At 32.4% G+C, this 17,817-nt stretch overlaps 1 protein-coding gene across 1 annotated transcript in view; it reads right to left on the reverse strand.

Annotated features, from left to right (window-relative positions):
- Positions 1-12,736, reverse strand: part of LOC118187892 (uncharacterized) — a 42,069-nt gene extending 29,333 nt beyond the window's left edge. Inside the window, exons 1-5 of the mRNA XM_085825179.1 lie at positions 12,687-12,736; positions 12,557-12,595; positions 11,760-11,883; positions 8,477-8,680; positions 4,229-4,448 (exon numbers count right to left, since the gene is read on the reverse strand). Of these exons, the coding sequence (XP_085681305.1) occupies positions 4,229-4,448; positions 8,477-8,680; positions 11,760-11,873 (538 nt within the window). The 5' untranslated portion in view covers positions 11,874-11,883; positions 12,557-12,595; positions 12,687-12,736. The remainder of the gene's footprint in view (positions 1-4,228; positions 4,449-8,476; positions 8,681-11,759; positions 11,884-12,556; positions 12,596-12,686) is intronic.
- Between the last annotated feature and the right edge of the window lie 5,081 nt (positions 12,737-17,817).

Raw genomic sequence — 17,817 nt, forward strand, 5'->3', positions numbered from 1 at the left:
ATCATTGGAGTGGCTTCATTTCGCCAAAGAAGTATTACAGTATGTTCCGGTTGGTCTTGCTTCGAAGGTGACTAGGTAATAGATTTTTAATTTTAAATAAATATGTACTGTAAATATTTTATGTGATTATTCTGAATGAAAGAACGTTACGATGATACTGAGAAAAAATTTGCTATCATGTTTTAGTTGAAATTTGTTCAAAGCGATGAAATTTATTCTAGTACAAACGCAGAATAATTGTTTTCCGGTATTTTTTTAATAAAATAGCTTAAAATAAATACTAAAGTTTTTATCATGCCTATTACATATTTAATATAAAATTCTGTTTGAGCCGAATTTAAAGGTATTGTCATTAATCTTTCCCCTTTATGCAATACTTTATAAATTTATCATAAATAAAAGCTTTCCTTCCATATGCAGCAGTTAGTAAAGGCTTCAGCAACTTATGGGCTGCGGGTCACCGATTGACCCATTTCATAATTTCAAGTCACTCAGTTGAGTTCCTAAAATAAAGTATATCATATAAAAGTAAAGTATAAAACATAAATATGTCACGAGCACTTGAAGAATACATAAAAAATAAATCAAAAATAAATAATAAGAGCAACAACTTTGTTTCATTAAAACGTTGCAGTAATGAACATGCATTTTTAGTTTTAAAATATAAAAATTGTAACATAATTTCAAAGAGAAATTTTAAGTTTTGCAACGCCGATCCATTATTTCCTCAATAAAATTTATATTGTTTATTTATCAAGAAAAACTGTTCTAAAATGAAAATACCACTGACCCGAAACGTCTTTATAATACACACTTTTGGGTTGACTTTGACCCTTAGCCAAAAAGGGTTGTCAAAGCCTGGGTTAGGATATTAGTCCGGCATTTTGAAGATCCTGCAGTCGACTCTAGGTAAACGCATCCAACCAATCAATCACCTTTAGGAAAGGATTCATATGGGTGGAATAAAAAATAGCACGTCTTTCATATATTGTTGTAGAGCAATAGTTAGCTCACCGTTCCTCTGTCCATTTCATCGAAGATTTAGCATTTAACTTCGTATGAAAGCACAACACATTGTGTCTTCAAAATGAATGGTGGTGTTTCATGAGGTCCGTGTGAAGTTTGTATTGGTGAAATGGACTAAAATATGCTATCTTCAAATCAATAGCTCAAATCTTGCATGTGATTTTGTAACACGCACAAGCCACGCATTATGTATGAACACAATCGAGATTCTCTTCAGTCATGGCTAGTATATACCTATACAGTCAATGGCTAGTACATTAACTAATGTAAACTTATATGTTAATTTGGACATGTTGCAGATAGAGCAAATGGAAGACGAAGATGTTAAGTTGTAGACCTTAAGCCAATAAGATGGTGTATCTTTGTGAATCACGGAAGAAGAGTTGAATCGTCTCTTTCCGGATAAGGGAATTGTCGGAGAGGTATCTTCAAATAAAAGAGGAGGAGACCATAAAAGGTCCGGAGAGGTCCATAAAAGGTCCTGATCTTACCTCGTTAGATTTCATTTTTTGGGGCTTCGTCAAAAATAAGATTTATTGGGAAAAAAGAATTAACAATCTTAATTGTCACAAATACAAAAGCTTTCAAACAACTGCAAGCGTTATACCAGATGTTCTTGGCAGAATACGGACTGAAACTGGATTTATTAGGTATATTTTAATTAGTGAAGAAATAATGAACTATTTACTTAAGCAGATTTTATAGCATTACTGAGAGAGACTATAGTTTTATTCTACACTGCTATAGTCTACGCTGTAGTCATTTCTTTAAGCATGAACAGTATGTCGAGACACTAATAAAATGTTCATTTAGAATGTAGAAGTGGAAAACCTGTAGAATATATCCAATTTTTATCAAATTTAATGCAAGTGTTTGTACCAGAAATGTACAGAAATTAAAATCTTTCTTATTTTGCATCTGGTATTAATTCATAGATTATTAGTTATCAATAAATGCTTTTGTTCAGTTACTTGTCAGCAATAACTCAAAACTGAAATGGTATACTGCGGGAAGCATCTTTGAAGCTGCCTTCAATCTTATGAACTGTCAGATGAATTAAGAAAGTTATTACAGCTAAAGATTTTAAATATCACACTCTTATAGGCTATTCAAACTTGCTTCCTCTGATATTCCACAGAAAACTTTCTTCTGGATGAAATACACTGCCCTCCAAACGTTAAGGAACAACATGTTTTAGGGGTCTAATTTGAGAATGAAGAAACATATTAAAAGAAATTTACAGAACATGTTCACTAAACAGTTCTTTAATCAATGCGACATAGAATATTTATATAGTTCAACAGAAACATGAGTTACAACAAAACATTACACTCTTCAGAGAAATCCAGTCTTGAAGAAACAGTATATGACAGTTTTTTGAGGTAAAACGGGGGTAGTAAAATTACAAAAATGGGTTCTAATAAGGAATGTGTCCACCCCTAGCGGCAATACATTACACTCTGTTAATTAAGTTGTCGGTTGTTAATTGAAGTTACACGCTGTCAATTAAGTTGTCGGTCAAAGAAATAGGAAGCAATGACCAGACACGGAGTAATCCTTGTTCAAGCACATCTAACGACCTTGCAGGAGGACTTAAAGCAGCAACCTATCTCCCAAAGCAGTCCCAAAGATGCTCTATCGAATTCAGGTCTGTGGATTGAGCTAGCCATTCCATCCGCTCCAAACCGTAACCCTCAAGATATTCTTCAGAAACTCGAGCTCGATGCGGTCACGAATTGTCGTCCATCAGAAGTAATCCAGGACCAACAGCAGCGGCATATGGGCGGATATATTGATCAAGGATCTCGTCTCGATATCTCACATCGGTCAAAGTTCCTCCATGGAACACCAGCAGGTCAATGTGACCACCGAGAGAGATCCCAGCTGAAACCATCATTCCAACAGCTTTGTAACGGTGTCTTTTCAAATTGTGGGATTTTTTTTTCCTCTGGTGCGTTGTTCCCTTCAGAACAGCTGACTACCTGAATCTTTCTCCAATGTGAACCTGGACTCATCTCTGAAGAGAACTGACATTCATTGTTGACTATGACTGGTCCAGGAGACACCTTATCTTGCCCAACATAAATGGGCACCTCCGTGTCCTCGGTAAAGGGAACACAAACAGCTGCTCGTCTTGCAAGCGTCTGTGCACTGTAGTAACTGAGATTCTTGTTCCTGTTGCCACTAAATGATCTGCTATGATAAATGATCTGAGCTGAGGCACAGTAACGTTACTGCTCCTATAAGGTATTTCTTCCGCTTTCTTAGCATGCCTTCGTGATGTATTGGTCAGCACGCTCGATGCATATTCGAGAGGTCCGTGGTTCGAGTCCCAGCGAGGGCATTGCTCATTTTTCAGCTCTCCTGCATTAAATATACCTAATGTCTTTACACTCCTTCGAGACGAAAGAGGTAAATAACAGTCTCTCGCAGGTGTTGTAACTCTAGGCCTGCCTAAAAGATGTCTTCCAGACACTGAATTCTCGGCTTCGAACTGATTCCATAGTCGGTAAACCATAGTACGAGAGACATTGAAACGTCTAGCAGCATCTGGTTGTGACGTCCTCATTTCCATCCATTTGATCGCCGCCACCTCAACAGATCGGGCAAACGACTTCTCCTGGATATTAATAGACTTTCCTGGATATTGTCCACGAAACTGCAATAACAACTGAAGACTAACGCTTGTGGGGAAAAAATAAAAAATTACAATTTTTGCATTTTTTTTCTTCAAGTCCTATATAGGAGTTATATATGAATACTTATATAAATATATGAATACTTATATAAATGAATACTTATATAAGTATTCATTTCTATAAAATAAAAGTAGTAGCTATTGTTTTTGCATATTTTTTTAAACTTCGTTACTGTCATGCATATGAGCTGTGAATTTACACGTTACTGACATTTTCGTAATGGTGAGCTTTGAAAACCGTGCTGTTCCTTAACTTGTGGATGGAAGTGTATTACTTGAGGAATTTTAATCATTTTAATCATCATCGCGCTTTAATCACGATGAGGAAATTTTACCATATTATTTCAATTATATTATATATTTAAGGTATTTTAATGCATCCTAAGGCGTGTCTTAAAATTACAATAAAATTTCCAAGAACAGCTTTTTTAATAGCTTGTCAGTTAAGACAATTTGTTGGTACTTACTTTTCTCTTTTAAGACCTTATTTACAATAGAACTAACCTTCTCCTACGAGGTCTAAAGCACTGCCACCTTCCAAAGATGTCTTGATTGTAGCTCGAATATCTTGAAGGTATTCTGCTTTGGAGGCCTTAAAACGTATACAAGCTATGAGATCCCCGCCGTAGAGAACACTTTGCACATAATGAGTTCCAAGATATTCTTTTCCCATTTTTTTCCAATAAGGTACAGGTTTGGCAGAATGAGGTAAACTTCTAGACACCTGAAAAAAACAAATAAAAACAAAAAAAGAAACAAAAGAGAAAGCAAAAAAGATAAAACAAAAAGAAAATGCGTTTGAAGGATTAGTGACTGTACACTGCGTAAAAGAAAAAAAGGAACAGTTCTATATATCTGCTCTGCTGGCCGATTGACGAAATTCAAATTGCGTTTTTCATATCTCAAAAGCGTGAGTTAGAACATATATATTAGATTTATTTATAGCATTATTCTAAAACTTATTAAGGTATTTTGACACAAAATCGGACTTTATCTGAATTGACATGCCAATGTTTTTTCATATTTCAATTCTTCTCTTTCCATTGCAGACAACCGAAGAAAAAGTCATCTTTCATACTTTCAAATAATTTTAACAAAGTGCCTAAACCACATTTGGCGTTATTATCGCTTAAAACAAATATGCCAAATTTCAAAACGCGACAATATGGAAATTCCTGTATATCATAGAACATTTTGAATAAAAAAACTCTAAATTTTTGCAGATGTGCCTAGAAATACATCTACTTTTAAGATGGTGTTTTTACAGAAGATTTTACAGGTTATAATTCAAAATTTGTTTCGAAAAGTTTACAAAAATTATTTAAAAATACAAATTTTAAAAATAAATCATAAAAAACGGGCGAATTTTATTTGGAATGAATCTGAATTCCGAAATGTGAGAGGAAGAATAAAATAAGTTTAATAAAAAAAAGAAATATTAACAAATATATACCAAACTCAATTAACATTGAGGAGCTAGAATTTTGAAAGCTATTTTTTCAAAAACTACTCTTGCGATTTTTACAAAACTTGGCAGTTTGGCATAATTTGAGTCGTAGAATCGAAAAATTGAAAAATGTTGGCATATCATGTCAGAAAATGTCTGATTTTGTGTTAAAATACCTATATTAGAGCCATGCTATATATAAATTTAATATATATCCTAAGTCGCGCTTTCGAGACATGAAAATGCAATTTGAATTTCGTCAATGGAGCCAGTAGAATGGAAGATATAGAACTGCCCCAATTTCTTTTTTCGTAGTGTGCATTTGATATACCTAATTGTTGTCCGCAGTAAATACATTAAAGTACTCATGATTATCGTGTAGTTATTCCAATTGTTTTAGTCATTGCAGACGTCAGATAGAATCACAAGTTCGTAAATTAATAATAATTTATATAGTTATTTATAATAATAGTTTGATAGAACATAAATGCTTAAAATTATAAAGCTTCCTTCTCGTCCCATTTACACCTATGATATACGTGGATTTGGGGAAAAAAAATTACTTCGTTTCACGTGTTTTAAGTAAATCTGCAATAATTAATTGACGTTAAACATTTGCGACAGTTATATTTCTTTTTTTTAAATATCAGTAAAAATATTATAAAAAATAAAAAATTTAAAAAAAGCAAAATCTGAAATGTTTCAGATTTTAAATTACGTCCAAAGGGACGTTTTTTAACATTTTGTGTGTTACCTTTCTTTATTAAATATCATGTTCCTCGCACTTAAACCATAAGATCCAGTGCAACAGCAATATCGCAAAATAGTTTTAAAACGAGCATATCTTTAGAATTTCCGATACAGAGACTCACGCGCTGGAGATAAAAATGTTTTTTCTGCACAACGTTGCCATTGCTCGCTTCGAAATCCTTGAGTTTGTTAATCAAAAATTCGTCAAAGTTTTAAAAAATAGGAAATCGATCATAAAACAAATTTCAAATTTCAAATTTGGTCTTCCACATGCTCATATTCGTTGGAGGATTACGTTATTCGAAATTCGATGACTCTAGGTACCGTTGTTTTATCACAATACGAGAAATATACATACATTTATGCAGATTTTTCATTATTTAATTTCTTCAAATATAATGCAGGACTCTAACATTTTGTGGCAACAGTTTGAAAAGTGAACCGACATTTATGAGTCCGACGCAAAATGCCAAAACGAAACTAATAGTTCTTCGGGATTCAAATCCCTTTGGACTAAAAACCTTAAAAATAAATAAAGTATGTGCTTAAAAAGAAGAAGATACAGGTAGGTATTGGTACTTTAAAGATTATTTGTCCATTAACATATTAAATACTTTCGTTCCCTATTTATTTTCAGCTCTTTTAGAGGTAAACTACTATCCTTCCCCTCCTTTATATTTAAATCAAATAATAATTTCATAATTAAATTTCCATTGTCTTTATGTGATTATTATTATTTCTTTCTTAAAACTTATAACTTGAAAATTCGAAATAGTTTTAATGCTATTGAATATTGAAACAACTGGCTCACGTAATTTTTAGATTCATAGCAGTACATTGATCAAAAAACAACAGATTAATCAAGAAGATTACAAATTGATCAGAGAGAAGCCTATGAATTTAAATCAATCAGGAAATTAAGAGAAACAAAATTTAACTTTTGATACTGGTAAGTATTACAGATGTTTAGAAAAGAAACACGATTTATTTAAAAATGGGCTAATAAATAGCATGCAAGAAAGTTATGTGATTTTTAATTTCTGACATAAATTACAACACTGCAGCTTAACAAAGATATTTGTAATTTTTCCTTGAATGAAGTAAAGAAAGTATTGTAATCGCGAGAATTTCAGGTGCCATATTTCAACGGAAATATTCATTCCCATATCCATTTAGACAATATTTTACGTGACGTCTGTACGTACGGAGAGAATAAATTACTCTTTTTTCCAAAACGGATTGTAAAATGGTGTTTTTCATGCCGTCTGTTGGCGTGTAAGAATGAATGCATCTCGCATAACTCAAAAACGTTTAGCTGTAGAACATTGAAATTTTGTATATCGGACTGCTATAACATCTACTTATGCACCACTATATTTTACTTTAATGGTCAGTAAAGTATAATAATCGGCAATACCAAAATATATATATATATGTAATTAGAAAGCTTTTTATATACCATCTCCAAGGAATTAAAATTCGATTAAAACCCTGAATTATAAAATTTTTTATTTAGTATTTTAATTAGTAATTTAAATTAGTATTATGTAGACCTTTATTGCATTAAACACATAAAAATTGTAAAGAAAAATCCTAAAAAAAAAAAAAAAAAAAAAAAAGGAAAAAAAAAAAATCAAAAGTAAAAATTTGAATTATTGGAAAAGTAGCCATTGTCATTGATCGGAAATTAATCAACTTATCAAGAGGATAAACCAATCTATCATCAATTAACAACAACTAAATTACGTGAAAGTGGGAGACTAAATTACGTGAAGTAAAGACTTCTATTTAGAATATATATATATATTCCTAATTTGAGCTAAATTTGCACCATTAATTGGAGATATTTTCATTTCATTAATTTGATTACATATATATGTATATACATATATACCTACATTCCCTTTACCTAGCTTAAATAAATTTCGCAATCGTTGGTCGTAGTCATATACTTCCAATTACAGAAGTGCTTTAAATGACGAAAATACTCTGTCTTACCTATGAACAATTTTTAAAAATAAATTGAGTAAATAACGAAATCTAACTTTTATGCAGTATCTCTGTTTCTATACTTATATTTGGGACAGTTTTATATTTGCTATGAAAAATAAAAATAAAGACTCCGTACGAAAATGTCGACTGGGATATTAAATTTCAAAATTTTTTCAATCAATTTTTGATGTCCTTTTCAGCTTACCTTGATAAATAGGCTAATTAAGTTAGACTAATTAGAAGCAATAAGTTTAAATGATTCAGAAATTTGTATAATTTAATAGGCCGTATAAGGAGGTCATGCGGTGTCCGCATCAGGTTTTTTTTTATTAATGTTATCAATGAATAAAAATATAGCTCTTCGTCAATAATCCCGAACGTATAGAACCTCTTGCACTGCAGATGAGTGTTTAAAATTATGCTACCAACACTACTAAACAAATCTTTTTCATTTTTATTTCAATTTTGTAGTATGAGGGAATGATATATGGTGATTTAGAAATATTTTGAGTTTTCCTTAGGCTTAGTGCTAAATAAATGCATTTATAATGTAAGTTGCTTACTGTTCTGTAGCTAACTTTGGTTAGGATGTCCACGGAATTGTGAGCGTTGATACTGTCCTTCACATATGAGCCCATTCCTCTGAATGTAAACATTCCAGCTTTGATACCAAGAGACAAATCACCTTTGACAGATAAAAATTCCTTTACATCCGAAGAAGTTTCAATAGTTTTAAAACTGGAAGTATAGAATGTTTCTTCAATAATCTGAAAAATTTTTAAAAAGTTGAAAATTATGTGCCACTGAAGACATTTTTCACTATCATAAAAACTTTTACCCTTTTTCATGATTTCTGTAATTTTTCTTTCAAATCAGGTTAAAATCTGAATACAATTTACGGAATTAGAATAATTTTGTAAAGAACTGCTATGCAGAAGTTCTTGCATTATTTAGAAATGCAGAATTCATTTATTGAAAAGGCTTCTGTTAAATATCCTCTCTCTCTGTAAGCATTATAAATCTGGCATTTTGTACAAAAACTGCAATTCATGATTTACCTTAAATGGATGAAAAGGATGACGCAGGTACAGGTACACGTAAAAGTATTAGGGATACCAACGATGTACCATGGGTTAACTGGTAATGCCTTCCCATACTGACTCTTAAAAAAAAAAAAAAAAAAAAAAAAAAAAAAAAACTGACAGCTTTCAGATTTTATATTATTCCCAAAGGGACGTTTGTGTTACCTTTATTTATTAAATATCATGTTCTTCTCACTTAAACCTGTAGAGTCATTAATTATTTTTGAAACAGAAGAGATGAAAACTGAGCAACGCCCTCGCCGGGAATCGAACAAGGACCTCTGGAATATGCGCCCAGCTTGCTGACCACTACACTACAAAGGCATGCTAAGAAGGCGGGAGAAATACCTTATAAACCATAAAATTCGATTCAACAGCAACATCACAAAATATTTAAAAGAACATATCTTTATAGAATTCCCGATACACAGTCTGGCCATTGCTCACTTTGAAATCGTTGAGTTTCTTCATCAAAAACTCATAAATGCTTTGCAAAATATGAAATAGATAATAAAACAAATTCCAAATTTTGGGCTTCTAGCTACCCATGTTTGGACGGAGACATACATTATTCAGAATTGGATGGCTGTAAGTACCGTTGTTTTATCACAATGCGAGAAACATACGCACATTTATACAGATTCCTCATTGTTTAATTTCCTTAAATATAATACAGGGCTCTAATATTTGGTGGCAACAAATTTAAAAAGTGATTTGCCGTTTATAGTGAATCAACGCAAAATGCCAAAATGAAATTAATAGCCATTCTGGGCAAATTGACCCTTTGGGCTAAAAAAGAGAAAAAGTGCAAGCTTTATAAGAATTTACGAAGAAAAATTCAGGAAATGGGCAACTGAAGCTTTCCAAAGGATCTAGAGTTTATATATAATGGTACATCGTGCAATTCCACCGTACATAATAATGATTTAGGACATAAAGAGATTACACAAAATAGTCTGAATACAATTTGAAATTCACAAATTAAATTGAACGTCTGTTTGGGTGTAACAAAAATAACAGATAAACGTAATAAGTATACAGATAAACATAATGAGATGAATATAATAAGTACTGGAATCATAATGATATAATGGAGTGTAATATTAATACTAAAGAGGTAGGTGACCATGGGGTTATTTCAGCTACAAGAGGTTATTACACTTTATAAAGTTCACAAGTGGAGTCATTTTTTTTTCATATTCACAGGATGTAAAAATTCATTTAATTTATGCGGTATCAGAACTTAACAAAGATCCAGGCCATAGGAAAAGAGTCGTTGCACATTTTTTGAAACTTCAGATAATGATGTTTATCTTTATTTAGAAACCTTTGGAATGCCAAGAGATCAGTTTGTGGGGATTTTATGTGAATATTATTGGGTAAAGGGGCATGAAGGGATGATACAGAAAATAACATACATGAATGAAATTATTAACGGCTTGTAAGGTTTATTTTCATTTTATAACAGTTATTTTAATTTAGTTTACTTTTCCTGTCTTTTCTAGCTTTAGCTTACAAATCCCCACCAGAATGAGGTTTTGGAATCTCGTTAAATGCAAATGAAAAGGAGAATGGTATTAAGTCAAGTTCAACTGAGAGAGTTAAGATTCCTGAGTAGTGCGCGTTTGCCTTTGGGCCGCGTCTCTCTAAAGAGGTTATCACACATGGCTACAGTCCCTGCTAGACGGGACTTTTCTGAGAAAAGAGATTCTGGTAGCACTGGATTAAACGGGAGGATTCCTAAGAAAAAGAGCCCCACTCGAAACAAAGTTCTGCCTAGCTACGAAAACGATGTTGAGGCTACGCGGGATTTTTTCAACCTCACCGAAAATGTCTCGGGTCCCGGATAGAGACAACCAATCAGACGAAAGTTCTCCTTCTGAAGAATCACGTGATCCCGATTTGAGCGATAACCGATTACTGTTTGGTGATCAAGTCTTTTAAGTGAGAATGGTCACCTAGCTACGTGCGTTTCCTGGAATTGTGCGGGTTCTGAGAATTGTCCCTTTCGACGTCAAGTCCCGCGTAGCCGAAACATAATGTGATTGGAGCTGTTACTACGCTCGGCCGTATCACGTGCATTTTGATACTTCGCTGGCTTATTTAATATTACGGGCCAACTAGTTTAGAATTGTGTTATTCTTCGGCTAAATCTCTTTATTTACTCATTGGTTAGTCTTCTTTCTTACATTTTGAGTTTAATCCCAAGTGGAGGCTTTGCTGTACGCCCTGAGAAAGGACCCGACTGTTAATCTTACTTTGAACAAATAAAGGGTAATTAACCCTTCTTAAGTTTACGTTTCTGTTCTTGGGTTTAAGCGATTATTCGCTTAGTTGTTCACTAGGTCCCTCGACACTTAAATTGACAGAATAAAAGTACAGGCTAAACAACTATAAACTCTATAGGCTAAACACCAATAAATTGCGGAAGGGATTGTAATACGTATTATATAGTTTACGCGCAACTTAACTTTAGAAAATTGTACAATATTCTCTTTGTAGCATTATGCGCATAGCTTGGTACTGTTATGGTACTCTGTCTATTATTCCAGATAAGATCTTATAAATTTTGTCTTTAGCAAAGGAGTAATAATTAAACAGAATAATAAGGATCTTTATATAAATATAAATATAATGTAATGTAATATATGTAAATATTTTATAAAGAATATAAATAAGTATTACATAAATAATATATGTAAATATTGTATAAATATGCTGTAAAGATATTTTATATAAATAATTTAAATACAAAATGTCTTACTCTTGGGTTTTGCACATCTTCGTTTGGAAATATATCTACGCCCACTGTTTTTCTCTCAATATCATAGGTTCGCCCAAGAATCATTGGTAAAACGTACATCATTCGTATGATCATGATGGCAAAGCTGAAAAAATAAGATAGCATTATTTATATCATTAATCATTTAGTTTGTAAGCATCTTTCAAAAATAACAGGTTACGTTTAACAGCCAACAAGATAATTCTTCAAATACTAAAACAAAATTTGAATTACGCATAAAGGATCTGAAATCTAATTGCAGTCGGTAAATTATTTCATGAATAAAATTGTTAACTCTTTTATTTATTTATTAAATATATAAATACCTGAAATTATTTTGAAAATATTTTAACTCTGAATAAATTTCAGAAATATTTCGATATATGATATATCCAGAAAAATTATACAATAGCTTATTTTGAGACATTCTTTGAATATATTATATTATTAAAATCTTTTTTTTATTATTGCATTGTTGAAATACTTATTTTACATTATTATATTATTTAAACACTTATTCCGAATGCAATTAAATATTCAAAATAAAATATTACGTAAATTATTCAAAAATATTGCATACATATCAGAATAAATCATCGTGTAACACTTCTGGGAAATGAGTACTAAAAATAAGCCAATATTATATTATAGCTCATAATTACGTAAATTATAATAGTTACATATACGTGTCTTGGTAAACGTATTCTTACTATACAAATGTATCAATGAGTAGAAATAGTCTACAGCATTCAACAGTTTATAATCATATACAAACATACCTCGTTTACAGACTGTCAGATTTCGTAAGTTTGGATCAGCTATAAGGTACAGAAAAAGATATTTATATTTAAATTTTGAATAAATTTAGTTAATGTTTTTATAAAATTACTAACAATATTTTACAGCCACCTTTTCATGGTTCGAAAATGCCAGATCTCTTATCATGTGTTGCCTTATCGAGAATTAAACCTAAATACGAGAAAATACACATCTGCCAGATAAACTAAAATAAAAGACGGTGAGCGAAGTGTGAGGAAAACAAAGTTTGTGAGTATCAAAAAGCGCATTATTTTACCCCAAAATGTCGCACAGATTTCTTTACATGCATTGGATACATTAAATTTATTGTCAAACGGATTTATTACGAAATTTGGGAAATTTTAATTTCTTCTGCCAGATACATGAATTATGATGTATTTATTAAAAATTATTTATCAATGATTTATTTATTACAAATGAAAATGATCAAATTAATAATTCATAGTTAATGAATTAAACTTAATTGATTTTTGTAAGTTTACGATCACGTAATAAATATTTATGACAAAAATTTCCATTAACTGAGAAACTACATAAAAATGAATATTTTACTATTAATAAGTTACGCCTTTGAATTCTATTTAACTAATCATACCTGTATTGATAAGAGCTATTAAACATTTAATTTTCTGTTTTGTTAGATATGTTGTAGGAAAATCCTTGTATGGATTATCATTGGACAGTTATAATATGTAGGATAAAAATGAATCAAATTCTTTACATAGTCCTCCATAATGGCAACTAACCAAAGGTAGTCATTTCTGAAACACTTTACTGTGTTAAATTATCTACTCTCCATTAAAACAAATAAAGATTTTAGTTTTGTTTTATTTTAACTATGGCAAAGCACTCGAATGCTATCTGCCTAAGGAAATAAATGCCTTCCTGGAGAGCTTTCTAAGGGTAAGTGGCTTATATACACATTACACATGGGAGAAAACGACAAAAGCGCTCATGCAGCCAGCCCGTTTTGCTGGAATACGAACCCTGCACCAAACTACAAGTTTTCAGCGAATTAACGCTCTGACGCAGCGGGGTCGGATTAGTTAGGAAATTTAGAGTAACTATATTTCTGAAGTTACATAAAATATAAATTTTATATTTTAAAGAGAATAAGCATCTTTTATGATTCAGTTATAGCATCTCGAGAGGAGAGATATCAATAAAAAGGTAAAAAAAAAAAAAAAGATAAGAATCGAAAGAATGATTTGGTAATCAAACGTTAAATCCCAAAAACATTACACGGTGTCTTCCAAACATGTTCTATTTAACTACGTATGACATAAACGTTTAGTTTTTAAAACACGAAATAGTATTTTAATACTAAAGTAGTAAATTTTATAAATCCGGCTTAATCTCATCTAATTGCTAATTAAATCGTTATTAAAATTTATGGTTTTACTTAAAATTATTAGCTAGTGTCGTATTAAAAACTAATGCGCTGAATCAATTTATTACATAAAGAATTGTAATAATAACTGCTAATTTGATGCGATCTGGTTTGATTTGGTTTATTGAGATTATGGCAAAGCACACTAGGGCTATCTGCCTACGGGGAGGGATGCCTTCGTGGAGGACTTTCTAAGGGAAACTGGGTCCTATACACGTTACACACGGGGAAAAAACGAAAAAAACCTATGCAGCCAGCCCGTTCGCGGTATTCAAACCTCGGATTAAACTACCAGTGTTCAGCCACTTTACCGCTCGGCCGCTGGTGGTCCTTCTAATTTGATGCGAATGCAAGTATGAGTTCCAAATACTTTTTAATACACCTCTAGTTATATTTCTCTTCAAGTTTTCAATTTTAAATACTCCGATAAATCCAATAATATTTCTTCGGATAACTGAACTTTTAATTTAATTATTATAAAAATTAAAAGTGGTAATAAAAATGGAATATTAAACAAAATGGCATACAAACGTAATTTTATTTTATTTTATTTTTTTTTTTTTTTCAAATATCTTTTAACAAGCTATAAGACAGTTTAATCCTTACTGGATATGTTTAGAAAATTGCTGAGAGATGAAATATTGTAATGATTTTATATTTGGTTTTTTTAATATTTCTTTTAGAAACCACAAATATTTTAATCACTGTTTGCTTTGTTTCAGAAAACGCATATCTTGCAGGTTTTTATAAATAAAAATTACGATATGTTTCACTATAAAAATATAAGCGTTTTTTCTAAAATAATTACTGAGGCGTATTTGCATACAGCCATAGTTTCATATTAAATGTTTTGAAGCACATTTCTGTAACCTATGACTTTTGTACGCCTTTTTAATGTAATTCCAGAAAACAATGCATTTAAATGTTTTCTCATTTACTGTTTTCAGTCCTGAGTGTGAATGTTTCCATCTGTTAATTCTTTTGCACTGAAAAGAATTTCCTTCTTGATTAGATATTTTTTAGCAAAAGACAATAGCTAATGCACGATGTTGCTGTCAGTGATAAGCAACGTGTAATTCCGGGATATTTTGTTATCCATTTTCAAAAGCATTTCATTTGACAGTAGTTTGAAAACTGTATTTTGTTAAAAGTATTGTAATAAATTACTATAATGCTGTTTGATATACCGGCCGCAGTTATGTATGTTATTCGAGTGTTGCCTTAAACCACATATAAATATTGTGATTCTGGAGTAACTTATGTAGCAGAAAAGCGGAGATTATTCCTATGAATAACCAGATAACATTGAAAACCGTGTAATATTCCACTACCAAAAAATTTAGCTTGTAGGATTATTAGGTTACTCGAAGCAGGAAACATAAAAAATCACAGATATCTTCCCTGGAATTCGAACATCAGATTTCCGATAGCCAACCGGCTCACCAGCGGCCGAGCGGTAAAGTCGCTGAACACTGGTAGTTCGGTCCGAGGTTCGAATCCCGCGAACGGGCTGGCTGCATAGGCGTTTTCGTGGTTTTCCCCATGTGTAACGTGTATACGAGCCAGTTTCCCTTAGAAAGTCCTACACGAAGGCATCCCTCCTCTTAGGCAGATAGCCCTCGAGGCTTTGCCATATTCACACACACACCGATAGCCAACCAGATGTACTACTACTTATACCCCAAATGCAAGCAGTAAAAAAAAAAAAAGAAAAAGAAAAATTCTTTGAAAGTTGCACAAGAAAATATAAAATCAGAAAAACTGAACAAAAAAAAAAAAAAAAAAATCTGAAATGTTTCAGATTTTAAATTACGTCCAAAGGGGCGTTTTTTAACATTTTGTGTGTTACCTTTCTTTATTAAATATCATGTTCCTCGCACTTAAACTATAAGATCCAGTGCAACAGCAATATCGCAAAATAGTTTTAAAACGAGCATATCTTTAGAATTTCCGATACAGAGACTCACGCGCTGGAGATAAAAATGTTTTTTTCTGCACAACGTTGCCATTGCTCGCTTTGAAATCCTTGAGTTTGTTAATCAAAAATTCGTCAAAGTTTTAAAAAATAGGAAATCGATCCTAAAACAAATTTCAAATTTCAAATTTGGTTTTCCACATGCTCATATTCGTTGGAGGATTACGTTATTCAAAATTCGATGACTCTATGTACCGTTGTTTTATCACAATACGAGAAATATACATACATTTATGCAGATTTTTCATTATTTAATTTCTTCAAATATAATGCAGGACTCTAACATTTTGTGGCAACAGTTTGAAAAGTGAACCGACATTTATGTGTCCGACGCAAAATGCCAAAACGAAACTAATAGTCCTTCGGGATTCAAATCCCTTTGGACTAATAACAGCAGAAAATTTCAGAAATGCTATGAAAATTCTAACTAAGTGCATGCATTAAATAAATAAATTATATGTATTAAATAAATAAAGTATATATAAGAACGACATTTTTGTATGTACAAGAAACACATTGTTTATGCATCGAGTACGTAAGGTATTTTCTCCCTCTTTTCTCATGCCTTCTCGGTATAATCGGAAAGATATTCAAGAAATCCAAGGTTCCAGCCCGGCGAGGGCATTGCATATTTTTCCCACCTCCTACATCCTTCCCCCCCCAAAAAAACTATTGACTTTTCAAGTAAACAAATAATAATAAATAATATGTGCAATAGACACGTTTGCTGTAATTTACTTAAATATATCTTCGTATGCATAGTCACATGCATGCTTTTCTGGAGCACTCTATTCCCCACACACATACAATAGGTATACCAGGTTGTTCAATAAGTTCTCGGAAAGGAAATGAAGAAACCAATTTTTATTTGTAAAAATGACTTTATTTTTCAACGTAGTTTCCCTCAACTTCAATGCACTTATTCCAACGGTCTTCTAATTTATGGATCCCTTGACTGTAGGGGTTTTTCGGCAGCTCTGTAAAATATCCCTCCACGACAGCTATTACCTCTTCGTTTGAAGAAAATCGTTTTCTACGGAGATATTGTTTGAGGTGTGGGAAGAGCCAGAAGTCGGAGGGAGCTAAATCTGGCGAATAGGCTGGATGTTGCAACAATTCGTACTTCAATTCAGTTACTTAGCAATGGTTTTTTGAGCTGTGTGCGCAGGTGCGTTATCTTGGTGGAAAAGGATTTTCTTCTTCTGTAATCCGGGTCTTCTGTCACGAATTTTTTCGTCTAATTGATTCAAAAGGTTACAATAATAATCCGAATTAATTGTTTTGCCAGTTTGAAGGTAATCTACAAACAAAATTCCTTTCGCATCACAAGAAACTGATGCTAACACCTTCTTGGCTAATTTTTGCACACGAACTCGCTTCGGCGCCGAAGAGCCGGGTTCACACCACTCATTAGCCTCCTGTTTTGATTCAGGATCATGATGGTAGACCCAAGTCTCATCCATTGTGATAAATCTCCAAATGTTTCTGCAAAGTCGCATCCGAATGTGTTTTTGCTCCATCGTTAGAGAATGCGGCACCCATTTTGCACAGAGATTTTTGAAACCCAAATTAGCACTCAAAATATTGCTCATTGTGCCCAATGAAATGCCTAAAGCCTATGTTAAATCTCTTTCAGTCAATCGACGATATTCCAATAAAATATCTTGTATTTTTCCGATGATTTCCGGTGTTGATGCAGTTTTTGGACGTCCCTCTCGCGGATCGTCTTCAAGGCTGGTACGACCACTTTTGAATAAACTAGCCCACTTGCAAACCATTGTTTTTGAAGGAGCAGATTCACCCAACACATTCACCATTTCGGTATGAATTTCCATTGGCTTTAAACCTTTCTTTAC

This window comes from Stegodyphus dumicola, chromosome 10 (assembly GCF_044657685.1).
Source record: "Stegodyphus dumicola isolate Sdum_Otavi_A_Nest chromosome 10, ASM4465768v1".
In the NCBI taxonomy this organism is placed as follows: Eukaryota; Metazoa; Arthropoda; class Arachnida; order Araneae; family Eresidae; genus Stegodyphus; species Stegodyphus dumicola.